Here is an 18,228-nt window from a genome sequence, read left to right as displayed (position 1 = left end):
GCTGGGAGGTGGAACCGTACACAAGGCATTATTTGGCTATCCCACCCTTGAATGTTTTTAAAGGGGTGTGCCATACTACCTTAAATGCTAACGCTAGATATGCAAAACATGTATATTCTTCAATTTGCTTTGGCGGAGGGATACATGCTGTCATCGTGTTCCGTGTAGACATTCAAGTGGTCGTCGAGTCATTTCTATCGAATGTGTGCGCACGTCATCGCTGACTCTTTGAAAAGGAGTGTTACACAATTGTGTTATTTATGCAACTACTTGAGATTTAAATGATTGAAGTCCTATTTCAATTCAACCGCAGTCATTTGAAAACAATTTGAATGGAGTGTTTGAAACATTCTTTGCTGTTGCAAAGTGTAAAGGAAAAAAACCGACACCAGCTCCAGCCGGCGACCACGTGACCGTGAATACTCAAAACAAATGTTGCTAAGCGTTTTGTCGACTTTCTATTATCACCGCGAGGGCTTCAAAATGAAATATTGTCATATCGTAATTCCTCAAATAGTGACAATGTTCAGTATTTATACTCAACTGCCGCGAGTACCGAACGCATATTTGCGAGAAGGCCTGGCTTCTTTTGTTGTTGGGTCCTTTCAATAGCACCGGCGGAAGTAACGCTTGCCCACCAAAGGTTCTGCGCTGTCACGCATGATTTAAAAAAAAAAAAAAAGAAGAAGAAGAAGCTAAAAAGCGCTTTTTGCACTAGCTGCAACGATGTACGACCACACCGATGTGCATTTAGTTTCGTTATTTTATGAACAGATCCGTTTCTTTTTATTTTTTTAACCCACCAACTCCGATATTGTGGTAGTTAATACAAATCAAAAGTGCAATTGAAAGAATACCATAGGATGGTATTATACTAGATAATCTAATCTCCTCACATCACTCTACCGTCACGTTTTTCTTCTTTAATGTCACTGGCCACTTGTCGCTCTATTTACACACCTCGCAGTTTGTTTGTTTTTTCCCAGCAATGTTGACCAAATCAATGTTTAGTGTGCTGGAAAGACGGCAATAGTAAAGGTAATTCCCCATCAAGCCGTTTTTATTTCTACGGGTAGGCCGCTATTTGAGGAAATACGCCACTTGAGCTTCTCAAGACTGCTATTCGGCAAGTAAGCGTAACCTTACAGCAAATCACAGCGACGGCAACATTCGGGCTTACTTTAAACATGTCAAAGATCATCAAATGATGACGGACGGAGTGAACGAAATCAAGACATTTAAACCTATTTTTGCTATTTAGCCTTCAATCCAACAGGGTAAGAGAGAAAGCGTTCCTTCGAGTTATTTTAACTTTAGTCTATATCGCCGCTCGTTTTGCTTAGAAAAGAAATGACATTCGCACCACGTTCGAATGAAGCCGCCTGACCAGAACACAAAAAAACTTGAACTTTCTTTGCCGCCAATGGCCTCCGTAGCGTATAGCGAGCGTAGTGATGCAGTAGCTTGGACTTTAAGGTAGCATGGCTGTGTGGCTCTCATTTCATTTGATCGCAAACTGACAGCGCTTTGCAGCTGATGAATGTTACTCATTGTAGTCAACTTATCTTCTCCGTTCAGGGAGAGGGGAGGGGGACTTGGTTTAAGAAAAAAGAAAAGAAAAAAAAAAAAGAAAAAAGAGGTCCACCTGGAAGGTGTTGACGTTTGTGTACTACCGTATCCATTGAAACTTGAATCTCGAGGCAAGTGCTAGGCAATGGCCACACTTCACTTAGCTCGCTGACTTTTCTGTCATCTTGTCTGCCGGGGCGAGCAGCAGCAGCAGCAGCTCCAATTCCGCTCTTGAATGTTCTCCATCGTCGCCACCCCAAAAGAGGCTCGACAAAGCCCCCCCCGCCCTTATCGCCTTCCATCCTCTGTGAAGGAGTGAACTCCATCACAGTGACCACAGAGTTAGCCCTGTCTTCTTTTTTCTTCGGAAGCACTAGTCACACGCTCAACATAAAAGCTTTCAAGATGGCAGAAAAGAGAAGCGTGTTTAGAGTCAATTTCCAGTTGAAAGCATCACCACCTCCCATGCAATAGACATATATTTACAAGTATATGCGTGTCTTCATTAGGTAGGAGCCGTCTGCAGCTTTCTGCTCATGTAGTAGGGCCGTCCTGTCACTGTTCCATTGTTGGAGTCCATCCCAGGTGCATTGCGGGACGTATTTCTCGCATCGCTCTCGGGCCATTCCTAACACTTGCCCCCCTTTTTCCGTTTTTTATTCCGTTAACCGACTTTTTATGGCGAGAGACGGACAGACGGACTCGACTGACCTGATCTGAAAGCATCTTTCAGGTTACCATATAGGCTTGCTTAAGCCCCGTTGTAAAATATATGGAAAATAATAATGGATGGATGGATGGGGGTCTCTCACATATCAAATGTGGAAAGTCTAATTTTATATTTGTATTTTCAAATAATAATATTGACCAAAAAAAATTGTCTGTGAAAGGTTTCCATCCTCTACTGTGGTCCAGAAATTGATGTCTGTCTGGAAAATAAATACAATAAACTGAATTGTTATATGACTTGTTTTTGTTTTGTTTTCCAATATAAGTTCTAGTTTGTTTGCCACCTATCTGCCTGATCCAAATTATTCGGTGCTTGTCCATTGCAATTCATGTTTAAATGCCACACTGAGTCACTCATTCACGTCACATAAGTTGCAGAGTTAAGAAGCATTGAAAGACGCGAAATAAATCAAAGTTGTTTTTTATTGCCGCAGTCCCAACAACAGCCAAACAAGTGATGCTGCGGAAATCTGCTTCCCCCTAGCGGACATACTCGGTACTAAGTAAGCGCGCAGTGAAATCAACCGATCAACCCAATCCAGTTTTTTCTCATCAGCATCATCGTGAAGAGCATCAGCTAGGGCTCGCTGACTAAATGGCTAGAGATGGAAGAAGAGCATGAAAAAACACGAGGAAGCGCACACACATACATGAGTTGAGGTTTAATAACGGGTGAAAGTCGGTCATTCCAATTTTATCATCGTTCACGTTAGAAGCAATAGATCACTTTCAAAGATGCAAAATGTTGTGAGTCCCATCAGTCTTCCTGACAAGCCGATCGATCCGCCGCTTGCCTTCGCCAGGGGCGTTTATACACGAGACCAATGGAGGCCCCCGGGCGAGAAGAACTATGCAAGCCCCTCCCCACAAAAAAAAAAAAAAAAAAAAAAAAAACAGGATGATGGATAAGCAAAGATTTCCTTCAATCAATAATTGACATGAACAAAGCCTGCTTAAAGTAAACAAGCCGGCGAGTCGTTACGGAGATTCCCAATTCGCGACCTGTCGTCGATGTCGCTACGTTGTCGGTGTGGTGTCGTTGATGACGGCCGTCATAAACCATCTGTCAGAGGCCCCTTCGGCTCCTATTTGCAGATTTTCAGGGGAACCTATCCTCCATTATTCACTGGAAAAACTCACCCATTCGCTGGTTTTGTTTTCAGTCCAAACCAAGGCAAAACAATTGTTGCTTCGCCGCCATCTTGTGGCATTTTTGTGCCAGGGAACTACGTTGAAGTGAATTGAGGAGTTCCATTTAGACAACGGAATAGTGCTTTGCTGCCACCTTGTGGCATCTATAAGCAATTATAGGCAAGGTATCAATTACTCACTGATTTTTACGATTTGAGGCAGGCCTCGGTCCCTTTGCCTGCAAACTGCGGGGGCTCCGTCATCTGTTTTCTGTCCGACTTGGCGACCATCCCAGTTCACGAGGCAAGAGCGCCGATCGCCAGCCAATCGTACGGCAGATTTAAACAAACAACCTATCGCACTCACATTCCCACAAATGGACAATTCTTGAGTCTTCAGTGAATCTAACGTATGATTTTAGAATTTAGAGGCTTCGGGCGAGATTCAAACCCTGAACCGCAGAACTGTGAGGCAGATGTACGAACCGCTAGGCTAACGTGCTCCATCTGTTGTGTTTACCGATGGCTTATTCTTCATAATAACAATGAGCAATTATCGGAATGCAGGAAATAACGTGCGATGAGTTCCGGGCACAGAGAATTCTGTGGCTGTCCATCCTGCCCGGTTGACCTTTCCGCTCTGGCTGCTTTTAATGAAGGGCCAATTAAAAGTGGCATTAAGATCTGTAAGAGGGACTCTTGGAGGTCTACAAAGGCTTTAAAGGGGACATATTGTGTAAAAACAGTTGTGTGTCTGGAGTGCCTACCGCCCATCAAGTGGGAAATTAAAGTACCTTTCTTTTATTTTTTTCGTTGTTGTCTGCCTATTTCTGAAGATGTGTCTCAAAATGTAATTTGTATACAAGGTGCATCTCAATAAATTAGAATAGTGTCAAAAGCACAAGTAGTTCAAAAAGTGAAACCCATTAGAGTCAGTGACCTATGTCATGATTTCTTTTTATTTATTTTGGATGATTGTAGTTTACAGCAAACAAAAAGCCAAAATTCACCATCTGTAAAAACTGCAATATTGCATCACAAAAAAAATCAAGAAGCAATGAAAAGGATTTCTAATGTAGGAAATTGGGCAGGAATTTGCCCTCTGAAGAAGTGTTTTCCAAGTGTATAATGAATAGTACAGAACTAAATGGACTTGTCTACCGTATTCTAATTTTATTGAGATGTACCTGGAGTCATAAATGAGAATCATCTTTATTGTCATGACAAATGGATGCACACACAATCTGACCCCTGCCAGTGCGGGGTCGATGGTCCATTGCACACATTCTTCTGCCGGTCGATGGACCGGGAGTGAACTGCGCCCCCTGGTGGCAGGTGGCGATCATCACCACTCTTGAGCGTCAACAAGACCTGACAGCTCGGCTGGGCGAAGATCCACAGCCACTTTGTGGTCACGGATGGAGGAAAGATGTTCAGCGAGGTGTCCTTGTGCACAGGCTCACATGGAGACAGACGTCACGGTTGGTGATGAAGTGATGCCTCCACTAGTGAAAATGCATTGACAGTGGACACACGCATACTTGCGGTTTCAGCGCATTTGTGTTTGTTTTGCTTTCCATTTTTTTCCGATGCCTGATATTTTTTCCCTTTTTTTTGTTTTGTTTTGTTTTTTTCTTTTGTGGGAGGGAACCAACCCCGAAAACACTTATTGATGGTTTATCCCTGCTTATTCCAAATTTTTTTTTAAAAAAGGCAACGCAATGACAATGGCTGTCAATTACCCACAGATTTTCGCTATTCCCAGTCCGGCCTGGTCCCTAAACCCACCGTACCGTACCCGCTGTATTCTCTTTCCAGACCTAGCGGTCACGGGGCCCCTACGCAGGTCTTTAGCCGGTGTATGCCTCGGGGCCGGTCTGAAAACTAGTGTTCGAATGTGACCGACCGCTTTTTGGCAAACAGCAACATCGCTGTCGGGATGCAGCCCGGCGCCGTGGCGACACAGTCGGCGGAGGTGTCACGGAGAGGCGGTCGGTTTCCACCTCCGAGCGTGTCAAACGCGCTCTGAGGACGGCGTGGCAATGCATATTCATGATTGCAGGACACACACGTCTCAGCATTTATTAACGGTGATTAAAAGCTGCTCAGAGATGCCGGCGTGCTTAATTGGCAATTACAGGTATTGGTGAAAATGACAGCGATTTATATAGGACATCATTCTAAATAATCCCGCTGCGTTTATACCTTGAAAATGGCCGGGAAGCGTCCACACAAGGCCGCCATTGTAGGAATCCCATTGAAATGAGCAACGTCCGATGGACTTGGTTTTATGTGCATCACTAAATTATCTCCCCTCGCAGCCGTGTAATGGTTGTTCCTCATTGGCAGCGGAACATTTTTTTGACAGGGAAGTGTAATGGAGTCCATGGCTGCACGCCTTTGTGTGTGCGCGTGTGTGGAGATGAGGCACTCAGGTGGCGGCGGCCTCCCAGAATGCACCTCTAATGTGGTGGGCGCCGTGCAAATTGACGTGACATTGATGGGCACTCTCTCACCGGCGCCCGCGCGCACACTCCCTTCGCTAATAATTGCTGATTAAAAACCAATTAGGAGTCCGTGACAACTCAAATGTGCATTAACCACATGACCTTGTGCCAATGCAAATAGTCGCACGACGGAAAGGCAAAACAAACAAATGTGTGTGAGGTGTGAATCATTTGGTTACATATGGGTGCTAACAGTATTACGTTAAGCTAGCGTAGGCTATGTAGTTGTTTTAAGAAAACGACATGGAATTCCCTTTGTTTTATGTTCACTTTGACAGTAACCTTCAGCTGAGAGTGCTTTTTCGTTCACTTTCTATTTTTAGGATACAACAATAATCTGTTACCATTTTCCATGGGGCACGATTCTCAAAAGAATCGCCTCCGGGTAACGAGTGGGATGACCTTCGTCACGTGCGCAGACGTGAAAGGTGACCGCGGGTTAAAGCCTGCGTCACTTCATATCGAATAAAAGCTCATTTGTGTGAGATATCAAGTCATTTGTCACACTATCGGCCGGTGTAAAATACACAGTGGCGAGCCAGCCTCGTTTCTCAGGCAAGGACACAATTCAAGGTCAACTGTGGCGTTACTCATGAGCTATAATTAAACTGCACTGCAACACAATAATGGACATGACGTCATAGGTGAATCACATATTGTTTCTTTCCTCTTCTTTTAATGCCGCTGATATCTCATGTTTCATGTTTTTGTTTTTTGCTGTGTGTGTGTGTGTGTGTATCATTCAACAAATAGCCTTATCAATCTGTGCACCGTAACACAAAACAATTTGCTCATGTTTGTCCAATGGCTGTGTTCTCCCTTGCTGCACAGTCGCAGCTGTATGCACAATTTCATAAACACAATCGGTGCACTGAATGGAGGCACAGATACTCGGCAAGGAAAGAAAACTCATTATTGTTCTATAGCTATGGAAAAGCAGTCAATGGCGCGCCTGACACAGAATGACCCCCCACACACACAACCTCACACTCTCCCCAGCACAAAGCTGAATTCCACCAGGCAGCAAACAATCTGCACTAGCACACACAAAAAAAATTATAATAAAATAATCCATTTCTCATCTACACGCGGTCGTCTTTATTGCACGCACACCTCGGTGAGGTTACTCACTCTGTTACAAAGTGAGCAAGGAGAAATGAAAATGGGCCATGGGCAAGCTTATGATAGTAAAGGAGTCAAGAGGACTGCGATTGGCTGGCGACCGGTTCAGGCTGTACCCCGCCCGAAGATAGCTGGGATAGGCTCCAGCAGCCCGCGACCCTAGTGAGGATATGCGGGAAAGAAAATGGATGGATGGAGTCAAGAGGAAAATCAGTCTGAGCGCACTTTGCCCTAGTTCCTGTCTTGCTGGAAGGATAGAAATAGAAATACGCAGTAGATACAGTACATACAGTATGAACATCATATATTTGCAGTAAATCGATATCACAATGTCTTTAAACCCGACTTTCAAACCCTAAGCCTGTTTTGAAACTCTACTTTGAAACCCTAACCCTGTCTGGAAACCCTACATTGAAACCCTAACACCGTTTTAAACCCCTACTTTGAAACCCTAAAACTCTTGAAACCCTAATCCCATTTTGAAACCCTAGTTTGAAACCCTAACCCTGATTTTAAAAACTAATGTGAAACCCTAACACTCTCTTTAAATCCTAATTTGTTCCCCTGTTTTGAACCCCTACTTTAAAACACTAACTACTTTGAAACCCTACCCCCCCTTTTGAAACCCTAATTTGATGTACTGCTTTGGTTGATATGCGCAGTAAAACTCCACACCACAGGGCGGCGTTGTTTGACCAAAAGGTCGAGACGCTTCACGTGGAAGATGGAGAGACAGACAAAGAGAACTACAATTTATAAATTTAACATTTTAATGGAAATTGACATTGACATCGGAAGATTTTTCTCTTTATTCTATAACATTGTTTGGAATTGTCATGCTTAAAAAAAATGGCAACCATTCTGTTCAAAGCAAAACAAAATGAGAACTCATCTAAAGACTTAAACGTCCACGTGTAAGACATTTGAGAGAAATTCTCCTGCCTTGTCTTTTAGGAGGACATGATAATGAAAGGAGCAACAAAAGAAACATTTAAGAGGACAAAATTGAGGAATCAATTATCGTCAATGCGAAATTTATGACACTCCCCGGAAAGCACTGGTCAAATTAATAAAAGACAAAATGTAATTCTACATAATGCAGTTGATTTCCATCATTCCCAAATATTTAAAGAAATCCACTGTAATTAGTGACTGTCTTCAACCAGTATACAAACATTGTTGCTAATTAAAAAAAAAAGTAAAACCTTTAATAAACTAAATGTGAAATGCATGAAAACCAAAAACATATTGATCTTCGGTATCATTTATTCCTTTTAAATCTCATCCTATTTGTGCATCGACGGATGAGTTAGTTCAGAGCTTGAGGAAGGGAAAAAAAAAAAAACTCTTATGCTAAAATTATTGTTAAAATTAGCCATGTCCTACTTCAGACATGAATTTGACCAAAAAACAAAAAAAAAGGAACACACAACGTCCAGATCCGTTTGGCGTTCCCTCGCACATTACCCGAACACAAACCGTCCATAATTTATTTTATTTATTCATTTTAAATCTACAAAACATGTAAAATACTCATTGCTTTCAGCAGCATCCATGTCCCTTAGAAGAAATTTGCTTTGAACAGCTAAGCAAAGAGTGAGGGTGGTGGGGCAGGGGGGGAAAAAAAAAAAAAAAAATTATAAAAAAAACATGGCACAGATATACACTGGAAGCTGATGTGAAACAATCAAAATTGCTGTAAAAGTAGATTTCTTTTCATACAGGCACCTGAACATTAAACAGGGGGTGCAGTTATATGAAGAACTTGCATAATAATAATAAACAACAACAGGAACAATTTACTAGGCGCTAACAATTGAGAGGCTAACGTTGTCTGTGGAAGCCTGCGTCAGCATCCTTGAGGTGATTGCACATCCTGAGAAGTGGAGGGTTCAACTCCACATGGTCAGGCCTGACTATACAACACCAACGCACGCACGCGGTCACATACATACACGCGGGCGGACGCACACACACTCCGCTCCAAGAAGCTGTTTTTGGTTTGCAGGCTGCACTGCTCAGTTCTACTCTCTCAATGGATACTCTACACAAGAAGCTTTTTTTTCTTTTCTTTTTTTTGCTCATTTAAGTGCTTGTACAAGGAGGGTGAGTAACTAGTTCCCATCCTTTTTCTAAAAAAAAAAACAATTGCCACAAAAGGGAATCATTGCAAAACTAGTGTAAAGTCACGTACTCATTCTTGATCACCCTGTTTGGACTCGCAGAAACCGAAAGATGCCCAAAGATAACCTGATAGTGTCACCTTATACAGTGCTCAACATAAATGACCCGCCAAGACATTTGTTGGAAAAGTTTTTTTTTTTTTTTTTTGATGCCATACTATTTATGTTACACATACAAACACATTTACGGCGAAGCATTCTGACACTCAACATAAGCAAAACTAAAGCACTTTTTAACACCGTTGAAAAGTTAAATGTCAAGTTGACGTGCAGAAAGGAAAAAAATAAAACATGTCCGCCTGTGCAGTGAGGCCTAAATCAGGCCACAGCACCAAGAAGAGTACTTGAGAGCGGGGAACCAGTGGTGCTCACTCACACGAGAGAGAGAGAGAGAGAGAGAGAGAGAGATAGAAAATCAACAATAGTCATGGAGCTAACGAACTCTTACACATTGCAGGCTAGCATACGTTAAGAAACACCAAAAAAAAACATGTACATGTAACAAACATGCTTTAAAATCAAGGTTTTCTAAATGGACTCTAGCCTGATTGATGACACCGAAAGGGCTTCCACTAAAAACTAATATTTGGTGTTTAGTCAAATCCTCTTTCATAATATGTCAAATCATGATGTCATAAATAGATTCCAATTCTACGTTTCCATATTAGAGGGCATGGCGACAAGGGGTCTTTTGGGAAAAAAATAAACAAAAAGAGTTAGATAGTCATGGCTTTATTAACGCTACCTGAGTTACATTTAATAATTTTGTTTGTTCTGAGAAATAACAGCCCAGAGCCATTCTTTCTTTTCGGGAGGAGTTGGTGTCAATAGAGCTCTAACAACTTACAAAAAAAGCAATTAGTGTACATAAAGTGCTAACAATCCACATGTTAACCAAACCGTAGCTTTGAGAAAACCTTAAAAAGGTCCTTAGTTGTGTTCATTACATCAATACTGATTTGGAGAAGGTGATGAAAATGACATCACAGCGGGCAAATTTGGGTTTCCTAGACTTAATTACAGCTTTCAACACAGCAAAAATGCTTCCAAAGTGAAGAAGCGCCTTAGATCCCTCTGGGTCGGCCATCTCGCAACGACGCACCCATTAACTAACCGCGGTGAGACATGACCGATAACCCATCTTCACATTTGAACACAGCTCGACAAAAGCCGGCATCGCAACCTTTGTAGATGAATTCCACCAGTAAACATGCAGGAAAAGACAAACAACAGAAAAGGCTGAGTCGGGGTAGCTAAAGTTCGACAACGCGACGCACATTATTTTTGACAGGAGAAAGTCGACTGCCACCCCTCACCCTGTCGTCGACACGCACACAAAAAGACAATGAGTGTATTGAGTCTTGGAAGCAAAAATCCGAAACATTCTAACTGAAACAGACAGAGAGAGCGAGAAAACTTGGCAATTTGGTTGAGGAGACGTGACCACCTGTAGCATGCCTGTAAAGAGCCAACGACGAGGTGCTATCCAAGTCAAGACGTTCGCGTTAGATGAAACACTACAACGGGGGTTGTTCTGAGTTGCCCTGCAGATTTTTTTTAAGACAAGATTCCGGCCTTTCCAACTTACTAACGTAGACAGTTTGATTTCATTGAGCCACATGAAGGCATTTGCTTCAAATGGTGTTCTCCAGTCATTCCAGCCTGTGCGTGCATGTTTACGTTAAACTCATTCAAAAGCGTCAGTGGCGTTGCTGCAGTTTGACGGACGGCCGCCGCGACGGACTGCGATAAAGGCTTTAGGAGACGCAGTTTGCTAATGACACCTTCTCTTCGCGGACGTCATCCGCCACGTTGGTCATCGACTGTCCGCTCATCGTGTTGTAGAGGCACCGATCGATCTCCTATATCGTTCCCCCCGGAGAGTCCGCATATTAGTCCGACGCCCTCAAAGAAGTTGTTGCCACGTTAAAACGAGCAAGTGTTTTCACAGCTGTCCACCTTCTTCCACTCCACTCTAAGGATTCCCAAAGGAGAGTAACCACAGCACCCAGAGGAGATGGAGCCAAGTACTGCGGACGTCTACCTCACTGATCAGGTCCATCCTTGGTCTCGTCATAAACCAATACTCGATTTGGATCTGAAGAAGACACAATGCGACAGGATGAAGAGGCTTAAAAGTTTGATCACCTCAATGAGGTCAACGCTCGAGTCATGACGATGCAGTACACGCTTTATCCTATCGACAGTAGTGGTGAGTCTTAGAGGCCAGAAAGAAGGCCTTCTGTGCTGGCCTAAGCACTGACCTACATTCACAACCTAAATGCAAATATTTGATCCATGAAATTGACTCAATTTATTCCCAACAGTCTATTGTCTTCATTTCGTAGCATTTGGCTGCACTGTTTCCAGTAACTGGTTGGTAGATTTTCAGAATTAGTATGCCCGATATAATTTAGGCTACATTCACACTGCCGGTCAATTCAGATTTTTTTTGCACACGTGACATGTACCTGATTATCATGTCAATGTGAACAATACAATTCAATTTTTTTCAAATCCGACACAAGCCTCTTTCATATGTGGATAGAAATCGGGTATGTATCTGATGCGACTGCAGTCTTGTCGCCAATGTCTCGCTAATCCGGCCTGTACGTTGTCCAAAAGCGACAAACGTCACAATTGTTCGACCCAACAGAGGCACGAAAAGCAATGGCCGAGGGAGGAACCGAAAACGGTCAGTGGCGAAAAGAAGATTATTTGGAACTGATAAGAAAATTAATGCACAAAATTCTTGAAATCTCCACAATTAGGTCAAGACTGACACCTACATGGGGGGCAATATTGACTTCCGTAAACGCACTGCACCATGTGGCGTCGTGTTTTGTGAGCATGCAACGACTACATAAAAAGATTGGATTTAACAAAAAAATAAATACAAATTGGGCATCTGACCTTGCAGTGTGAACGAAGCCTGAAACTATATTAGCCATAGGACTGTTTCTTTAACCAATCAGATTTCAAAGTCGCCCACAATAACGCCGACATTATGCTGTGTATAATCGGTTGGTCAGAACAAGCCAACTGCACACTGCACAAATTCAGAAACTCTGGTAAGTAAAACATTTTATTCCAATGTTATTTCTTGTCACGTTATTAGACAAGTATTGAATTTGCGCTGCTGCTCCGGATGATAAGAATGGCACAGTTGTGTGCCATTATATTGTGTTTTTGTGTAGTACTGAGGGTTTCTGTAATTGTGGTGGTATTACAAGGTGGATAAAGACTGAAGGCCTGGGTAGCACATGCACACCCTGCCACTGATCTACAGTGCATACGGAGTCACCACTACGCTTCACTTTTTCCACATTTTCTTATGTAATGGCCTTACAAAATCAAAACCATTTCTAGTATGCTTTTGCTTATTTTAATAAATGGGAAAAAATCTAGACAAAAACAAAATGTGGGAAACGTTAAGCGCCGTTAATACTTTCTGGATGCACTGCGTAGCAACGCTTTTCATCAGAGATGCCGATTTGTATCTCAGCCAAAACAAACGCACACCACCAGAAAAACTGCAAACAACACCAATTATTTTTTATTATATTTTCTCTCTTTGACTAGTTCTGAGTGACAAAATATTGACAGCTTTTTTTAAGTTCAGTTTTGATTTTATGTGTTTTGGCAGTAAATTGCTAATTATTTTACAACGCAGTGAAAGTTTTATTTACAGAATGACACTACAAGAAATATCAGGTTGTATGCTCCTTTAACAAAGCTAAATTAAGGGGCAAAAATAAGCTATAATGTAATTTTGAGAACATTCATTGTGCAGATCTAAAAAGTATATATATATATATATATATATATATATATATATATATGTATATAGTTTTAATCTTAGAGGCCCCTCATCTTGGCTGGCGTATGCCAGACCTAATTTCATTTAAAACATTTGGAAAAGGCCTGATTCGAATCTGAAGATCTCAGAGTTTATGTGAGGGAGGGTTCGCATTTACACTGCCATGACTCAGAGAGCCAAAAAAAAAAAAAAAATTAATTAAATTAAAAAAAATCTCAACTGTGTCACTCAAACGATGCAGTGTGAATCCAACCTATGAGGAAGTGCATCTTAATACTTATCTCAATATTGTTTATCCCTACATCAGCTTGTTACATATTTAAAACCTTTAGTTTCAGAAAATATTTTTGGGCTCGTATGACTAGTAGTGAGGGTTTTTGTTTTGTTATCGATTTTATTCCTGGTCATACAACAAAATGTATTTAAAAAAATAAAAATACAAATGTAACTCACGTTGTTTTTGCAAGCTGAAAATGTATTCCATTTCTGTTGAGTAGAAGAAAACATCAGTAAATGTTAATCGGCATGAAACATATTTAACACTGTTTAATGGCTCGATTAAGCATAAAAATCTCTTGAAAGCTGACAAGTGTTTGTTGAGATTAGACACGGACAATTTCACTGCAAACCAGCGTTTTACGATTACACAAACCATTTGAGACCTAAATGCAGTTAGTTACCTTCAGTGTGATAAGTGACAGCAGCTTTGACGTCGAAAGACCCCCAGCTACGCCTTCTGCAGACATCTTCAGACAAGGCCTGTTCTTTAGATGTGCCAAACAACACAGTGGTTGTGTGGCCCTGTGCAGGATTAGCACCATTGTCCTGAAAAGCAGAAGCTACGCTAGTCTTGTCTCTGTTCTCCTCCTCAGCCAGGACGCATTGATTAGAACAAGCAGGCAAAATAATTGAAGTCCTTTTCTCTGCGTCTTGAACCAAAGTGCCGGGCTCCAAGAAGAAAGGGCCTCCCTCAAAGTACGGCTGGCCAGCTTTGGCCTGACACTGGCGCGCACTTGCGTTGTCCTCTGCGGGCACCGGCCCGGTTCCCTCTTCCGGACCCAAGTTGGGATCATTAATGAACGAAAGACCCCATTTATTCTGGAAGATTGCTCCCAAGGTTTTCTGATTTGTCTGAGCAGCCGGCGGGTTGAGGTGCCGGGCACTGGGGAGCGCGGGATTGCATATTTAAAGGGTAAATTAAAAGAGAACACTTCCTCAGTTCATACGCCTCTTCCTCAATGGGGCTGCTTGTAGAGCTACAGTTACTTTCCAAAGGAGATGCTACATTGTCGCCACTTCCCGAAGCAGCAGGAGCAAAGAAGGTACCCACTGATGAGCAGCCGTTAGCAGAAACTGGCCCATTAGTAAAGCTAGCTGACATGATGGTTTTCATTAGCGGACATGGGGACTTGCGACAGTCTCACAGGTGGAGGCAGTGCTTCTGCTCCACCTTGAGCTACTATATTGAGGTTCTCTTTGACTTTACTTGCATAACTGATCTTGGGAACTATTTTAGCGCTGCTATTGTCCACAGGAAACACTGGAGGGGGCTTGAACAAAGTCCACGAGTCCTCTTTTGAAGGTGAGCAAACCTTGGCTTTGTGCCGCTCCTCAGTCTTTTTCCCAAGCGCTTTCCCATCAGAGTTCTTCCTCTGAGGTTCCCCCACTGAGGACTCATAGGCCGCCGCCAGTCTTTGCGCTGACTGACTCTCTGCTTTATGTGTGGCTTTTAAGCAGTCAAACCTGGAAGTGCCTCCCTTTGCGGTCACTTCAGTATTAAAAGTTGTAGGCTCCTGTGTAGTGTTGCCCTGCTGCATGTCGTTTTCTCGCATTGCATTGTCAGTGTTCCTCAAGTTGTTACATCTGGCCTTGCGTTTCTTCGGCATGGTATACCCGCCATCGGCTCTGCTGCCGTCATTTTCCTTGCACGAATAGCCATTTATAATCAAGCCGCATTGTGCGACACCATTTTGGAGCAACACGGAGTCTTTCTTATCCTCGCCATAATTCAAGTCATCATTTTTAACATCTATAGCCTTTTTGTAGTCTAGTCCTTTGCTGCTCGCTTTTGGAGCCGTTGAGTACAGCCGTTGCGTTGACTTCTGCTTCACATTCGTGTTACTTGTGTGTCTGTTTCCATTGCTGTTGGGGGGATGCAGCATTCCAACAGTAGCAAACGAATGCGTACTCTTTGCCACCTCCTCTTCACCGACACTTACTTTTTTGTTGCCTGCAAGGGAGACAGAAACCTTTTTTTTATTTTAATTTATTTACTAAATAAATTGAGATAGATTAACTGTAATTTATAAAATTACTTCAACAGGTTTGTCAAAGGTTGTGTGTGGTTGTTATATTGCAAAGATGAGAAATGCAGCACTCTCAAGTTTGCAGTATCACTCAACTTGCCTACCTCATCTAAATGGGTCATAGCAGTAATTCATCGCCAGTTAAAACGAAGTGCAAAAGCCACACAAGGCATCAACTGATGAAACCCATTCAAAATACACTAACTGAAGTGTTCTGTGACCAGAGTGCCCAAACAAAGCTGTCAAAGAGCAATTCGGTGCTCTGTTCCTTTAAAGCCAACCTTCCTGTTATTGCCTGCAGCAGAGGTCAAAGTTCACAAACACTGCTGCTGTCATCATGGTTTTACCTCGACAACAGAGGCCAACTCGTGCTGCTGCTGGTTTAAACATGAACCTTAACCCAAAAATACATGACTGACACATCCAACGATGTGTTCTGTGTGTTGCATTACAGACATGTGATATCCAGCACAACACGTGTCAAAAGTTGATTCTTCAAAGTGGGCAGAATTTAACAAATATAATGTTTGACTGGTGAAAAATGTGGATTCAAATCACCATTTAAACCCATAACTGGACTAGCCAAGAACCATAAAATGTCTACTCTTGAGCAATGAACTGCTGTGTCAACGAAGGACTTCACATTCAAAGCCCAGTTAACTCGCAGCAAGTAGCGAGAAACAAACATATCCCATATTGACGTATAAGGCATGTTGGACACCCTCATATTTGTACTTTTATTTAATTGTCACGGATTTGTCGCGTGTTTTCGGCCCTGAATGTGCAACAGGCCTATCAAAGCTGGCTAGCACAAGCTAACGTCTACTCGCTAGCTGCTCGGCTATACCAAAAGACTAATCATGGCCACCTAACTAAACCAACCCTAAAAATAGATTGTTTTAAATACGTGTCACAGTGGAAGCACGTCGTTGTAGGATTTAAAAACTTAACCGGCTAACTTCAGCCTTAGCCCCTCAGTTATGCTCTAACATGGCCGACAGGAAACGGCAGCTCCGAACATTCCAGTGGAGCCGGCTCCTTTCCCAATACGGGGCGACAGTACAAGCTTGCTGAAAAGAGCTCAACTCAATCGTACGGCTACCACTTGTTAATAGCTCGAGGCGACCCCGGCGGCTTTCCGCGTAGCAGCGTTGGCCCAGGGAAAAAAGTGGGCGAGGGGAGCGGCGCACAAGGTCAATCCCCGATATGTCAAACCACCGCCAGCCACAACTGTCACGCAATGTCAGCTAGCCATTGAGCTACATAACCAACGGTGTCTCCGGAGACAGCGGCCGAGTAACGAGTCAAGTTTTAATCAATAAGCCACTCTTTATGTCGCATGTGATACTCTACCGTAAAGCAAGCAGCGTACGTTAACGTTTAAATCACGTTGGTTAGCTCGAGCACGGTGGGGGCTAGTTGACATTAGCTGACTAAGGCTAGCAAGTGTTAGCTAACTTTTAGGGCTGTCCAAACCTGTTTTCTTCGGGTTCGTTTCCTGATGCTGGCGCTGGTGGAAGTGGCTCTGATCATGTTTTACACAAGCGCTCCACCGAGGAGGGCTCGCGCCGTCGCCGCGGTGCTGATTTCGACTGTCCCGTGCCCGATCTTTGGGCTGTGCCTCCATTGAAGTGGAGAATGTGCGATTTGTTTAACGGGCGCTTATGCTAGCTCGCCGGGGAGAGGGGAGGGAAAAAAAAGTACAGACCAGTCCAATCACTGCCAGAGCGAAAACGGAAGCTATTTGAGGACTGGAAACGTCAGCAGTAAACGACAACGTCTAAAAATGGTTTGTCGCCCTTACTAGATTCCACGTTGAGTGTCTATGCGAAGTTAAACAGCAGACATGATCGCAAGTTTGAAGGCATGTTGGGTAATTCACACGAATCGAAGGCAACGATGATATTGTTGACAAATGGGGTTGCTGTTTCAACTCAAATCATAAGACCGGAGGCGCTGCCACGTCTCCAGCACATTTTAGTGGAGGGTCCCGGTGGAGTGGACCTGGAACCCCCCTTTTTTTCATAACATACTGTAGCTACTCAAGTAGAAATACAGATACAATAATTTAAAAAAATAAAATAAACACTAGTAAAAGTAGAAGCACTGATTCAACTCAAGTAAATGAAATAATACAGACTGAAATGTACTGAAGTTATTTATTTTATTTATTTTTAATTATTTAATTATTATTATTTATATATGTATTTATTATTTATTTTTTTATTATTTGCATCAAATGCTCATACTGGGAAAAAGAAAAAAATCACTGGACATGCTATAAAAACAACGTTTTCCTATAGCTTTGCTGTCATTGTGAACTGACAAAGATGATAAATTAGCAAATTATAATATAATTGGAAAATACAACTCTCACATATATGTAGAAGTGAGTAAAGAGTAACCAAAAATTGTACTCAAGTAAGACTACTTTAACTTAATAATATACTACGAATAAGATGACTTGAGTAAAAGTCAAAAGTAGTCCCCCAAATAATAACTTGAGTAAATAAGTATTCAATTAAAAGAAAAAAAAAACACTCAAATAGGCTACTGAGTAACACTAACTTCGAATGAATTTTTTTTAAATAGCACATGAATTTCAAATGCATTGACAAAAATATAAAATGGGACTATGCAAATTCAAATATTGCCCAACAATATCGCTTTAAAAAAGTAGATCATATTGAATTTCAGCAGGTGGATTCACCCACATTTAGTAGCAATGCTGACCGCTTTTTTTATTATTATTTTTAAAAACAAAGTATGAATTCTGCCATCTTACATCTTTATCTTCAGTGCTGTGCATACATTGCTTTTCTTTCTGCTTCTTTTGAACGCATTCTAGAGCGAGGAACAGAG

At 42.2% G+C, this 18,228-nt stretch overlaps 1 protein-coding gene across 1 annotated transcript; it reads right to left on the bottom strand.

The window, feature by feature from the left end:
* Positions 1-8,533: 8,533 nt before the first annotated feature.
* On the bottom strand, positions 8,534-17,068 carry nufip2 (nuclear FMR1 interacting protein 2). Its single transcript, XM_061703123.1, is given in 6 exon segments — positions 8,534-11,338; positions 13,514-13,546; positions 13,741-14,236; positions 14,238-14,453; positions 14,455-15,290; positions 16,843-17,068. Coding segments are annotated over 6 exon segments (1,785 nt in total). The 5' UTR covers positions 16,994-17,068; the 3' UTR covers positions 8,534-11,285.
* Positions 17,069-18,228: the final 1,160 nt, after the last annotated feature.

Source organism: Phycodurus eques, chromosome 17 (genome assembly GCF_024500275.1).
Source record: "Phycodurus eques isolate BA_2022a chromosome 17, UOR_Pequ_1.1, whole genome shotgun sequence".
NCBI lineage: Eukaryota > Metazoa > Chordata > Actinopteri > Syngnathiformes > Syngnathidae > Phycodurus > Phycodurus eques.
Note: the sequence above shows the minus strand (reverse complement) of the source record. Positions and strands in the feature narration are given on the sequence as shown.